This window comes from Limulus polyphemus, unplaced genomic scaffold, assembly GCF_000517525.1.
Source record: "Limulus polyphemus unplaced genomic scaffold, Limulus_polyphemus-2.1.2 Scaffold5394, whole genome shotgun sequence".
Classification (NCBI taxonomy): domain Eukaryota; kingdom Metazoa; phylum Arthropoda; class Merostomata; order Xiphosura; family Limulidae; genus Limulus; species Limulus polyphemus.
This window is the reverse complement of record NW_013671004.1, coordinates 22,904-26,823: the sequence shown is the minus strand read 5'-3', so window position 1 is coordinate 26,823 and position 3,920 is coordinate 22,904. Positions and strand designations below refer to the sequence as shown.

At 30.3% G+C, this 3,920-nt stretch overlaps 1 protein-coding gene across 1 annotated transcript in view; it reads left to right on the top strand.

The window, feature by feature from the left end:
* LOC106472515 (vacuolar protein sorting-associated protein 33A-like) overlaps nt 1-3,920 on the top strand; it is a 41,222-nt gene that overhangs the window by 14,401 nt on the left and 22,901 nt on the right. Inside the window, exon 6 of the mRNA XM_013933170.2 lies at nt 1,920-2,036. Within this exon, the coding sequence (XP_013788624.1) occupies nt 1,920-2,036 (117 nt within the window). The remainder of the gene's footprint in view (nt 1-1,919; nt 2,037-3,920) is intronic.

Genomic DNA, 3,920 nt, shown 5'->3' with positions numbered 1-3,920 from the left:
ACCTTGGGGAAGGCGGAAAGGGTTCTACTATTCGATTCGACTCTTTGCGTTGTATACCCTCCCAATATGGATGCCCGGAACCCGGGCACCTTTTGAAAATTAGAAAATTTTCTGATTCATGAAAGTATTTTTAATCTTAAAATGAATATTACTTTGCAAGATAGATATATAGGCAACATGTGAAAAGAAAAAAGGCATGAGAAAAACATTGCTTGACAAACCTAAAGACTTTTACATTTTGCATGTGAAAGCATTGTAATGTTTACTGATAATGTGCCAAATTTCGTTAACATTTATAGCATGAAAACTATAACAAGAAGAAATGTTTATGAGGTTGGTCCCAGGCACCGAGCCCGTTCTGAAAGAGTTAAGCACATAAAACTTCCTTGTTAGTTAGGCTTAAGGCTAGCTATTGTCAACACACTTTCTGACTTAGATGATTTGTTTTTCTATCAAAAGTTTCATAGTATCTACGAAATGAAAACTTGGATTGACTAAGAAAATGTGGTGTGACATCATGAGAAACCATGACAACCAATAATTATTTTAATTAGCTTTCAAAGGATTGTTGTTGGTGTGACATCATGAGAAACCACCATGACAACCAATAATTATTTTAATTAGCTTTCAAAGGATTGTTGTTGGTATGACATCACTACGGAAATGAGTCACACCTGTAACAATCTTTTCAAAGCTAATCAAAACATTTTCAGGTTTCCATGGTGGTCTACCATGGTGATAATCCACTTTTTCTCATTGTTTCACTTTACTTAGCCATTTCCAACTTGCTCCAACAAAAAATGGTCCACCTTTCAATAACACTTGGCTTGTAGGGTTTTGTGTTATGAAAAATATAGTAAATGAAATAATAAATAATAGTTTGTTCTAAAATTTAAAAACTAATTTCGCCTATGATTGAGACCAAATCACTTACAGTTTACTTCTTATTCAGCAGAGCATCTTGACTTGTTGTACACCTCAGACTACGACTGTAATATTGGGCCAAAACCTTATGAGATTAGTACCTATAGAACAGAAATGTTTGTATTAATATCATTAGCCTAGCTAGTGAAAACTGAAGATGCAAATCAATTTGTCTTACTTACACTGTAATGAAAGTGTCTTTAAATTTTCAGAGAATAAAATACAAAAATTCACTGATCATTTTTGTAGCTATCAAAGGGCAGTGATATGAACCTAAACATAAAAATCATGATTTTGTAATTTTCTTTTTATAAAATTAAATAAATACAACTTTTTATCAAATAAATTTAAACATCAAATTTTTTTAAAGTTTGGAAAAATTGACTGAATTTTTTTTATAAATTTACCTAGGCAGTTTTGCCCTCAGGCAACAGGTGAAACTTTCTGTTACCAAAAGATTAAACTAATGGCTGATATAGAGAGAGAGATGTGTCTGAAATTTGAATGGCTGGATAATGGAGATTACACTGCCTTCACTGGCTATAGGGCAACCTTTAGCTACTGCTGTTTCAGATTAGCTTAACTGCTTAATTAGCAGTTACAATTATAATTCAATCCACAAAAATTTTAGTATAAAATGTGGAGTGAGTGTAAAAAACCTAAGCTGTCAGAGAGAAGAAGAAAAAAGACTTATTTCAACTATACTATCTTTTGGAATAATTGTTTATTTATAAAACTATTTTTAAAAGAAGGCTTTTTTTAGCATTATGTCAAGTTAGAGTCACAAGTTTATGAATTCTGCTGTTTTTACTTACTGAACCATGCAAATCTTTTTACGTGTTAGTTCATTATAGAACATTGTTTGGAAAAACCAAACCGGTCTTATTACATCTTTATCCAATACAGAACTTTGTTTGGAGAAATCAGAGCTATGTTTCATTCTTTAATCCATTTGAATGAATATATATACTATTATAATTGTGTTGTTTTACCAGGAATGGATCATTGAAAATGATATGACCAGCTTATATCATGCGGCCAGAGCTCTGATGCGACTACAAGCCTTATATGGGTTCATACCTAGCATTTGTGGCAAAGGGAAAGGAGCAAAGGTGAGTTACTTCTGTCACTGTAAAGACTTGAGTAAAATGATATTCACAGAATGCACAAAGTAAGTAATAACAGGTAATATCTTAGCACTAAATACTCATTTTTTACTTTCTTCAGAAAGATTTTATAAAATGTTTTAAAGATGTATATGTTTAGCTAGAATGAATTAAAATTACCTTATGATTAATTAAATGAGTTCCTGCATGTATATGTATGTTTAGCTATATTTATGTATTTCAAATTTCTTTTAAAGACTACTTAAGTGTTTAGCGCTATCGTGATGGGTCACGTGTCAAAGGCCATGTCATCGCATTTTATTGAACTACTATTTTATGAATTTATGTCAATAAGTTTGGTATTAAATTGTAGATTATAATTCAAATTTTAGTATTATACCTTAGTTAAGTTTTTATTTTATAAGTAAGTATTAAAAAAACACAGCTAAACATTGATTTTTTTATGTGTCATGTGGTATGTTGAATGCATCACTGGTTCAAATTAGATGTTTGTGATGTCAAGATACAAAATCTATAGTTTTGTACGAATTAGGAACTCAATTTATTAATATTGACAAGCTAGAATATAAAATAAGAACCTCTTAACTTTTCTATTTGCTAAGATATCGCTCACGTACTAAATCAAACACAGTGGCCTCCCTGCCCACCTCTTTCCATTTTTGGAAATGCTCCCTTATATACACTTACTTCTATATATGACATGAATATCCAATCAAAAACTCAGAATGTCACCTAGTGGCCATTTTGATGTGTTATTGTGTTAATCTCATTCCTTTCACACAAGATTTCAAACGATAATGTAAGACTTTAGTGAGCTCGAAATTTCATATTTTTGTAGACCCATATACAGCTTGATTACTACAGTTGATAAAGTATATTGTAATTCTAAAGCAGGAATTCCCAACCTTTTTGTTCCCATGTACCCCTAAAATTTAAGGATCAAAAACAGATAAAATTATATTGATTTTATATTATTTTATTATGAAATCTGTATGTGTGGACTGTTTAAGGATCTTATAGTATTGATAACATCGATAAATTTAACTCGGCATATATTTATGTGAGCCTCTTTGCTCTCTTCGTCTGACTGTAGATTAAAACACCATGTAAAGTGTAAACCATGGTAAAACTCTCAGACCTCTATGTATCCCCTGAGAAGTGCAAATGTACCCCAGGTTGGGAATATCTGTTCTATGGTATCAATATAGTTATTTATGGTTTTTTTGTTTTTTTGGTTATTTAAAATGTTTATATATAAAACCTATATATACCTTTTTATATCCTCTACGCCGGAAATTTTATTAGGCTTAGCAACCTACGACAAGCAGCAAACGAATACAAAGGTCATAACTAGAAGAGATAATTGTTTGCTTTTTTTCTTTATTTACTCATATATATTTTGTGAAAAATAAGTTTCAGAACTTATTTGTAAATATTATTAATGTATATACATATATAATGTATAATAATTGAAATGTGACTGTATTTTACAAAATACTAGACCACTAGAACACAGCCAAGACAGGTCATTTTGAAAAGACTAAATGTCAGATTTATATTATTAGATATCATTGTAACTTCTGTATTGTTAGCCAGGCATGGCTGGAATGTCAGTATAATAAAACTAATAAATATATATAAATGTATAAAGATTTAAGCTATTTAGACTAAACATTTGAGTTTTTATGTTATAATCTGTGTTTATTTTAGACCAAAAAAAAGCATGATTTATATGTATTTTTTATGGTGGTTACGAGGCCAGTTAAATTGACAGACCCCCATAGAGTTTGGGTAGAAAAAATAACTTAAAAAATATAAAGTTTTACTGAAAACAAACATTTGAAATGTATTTAGGAGGTTTTAGAGATT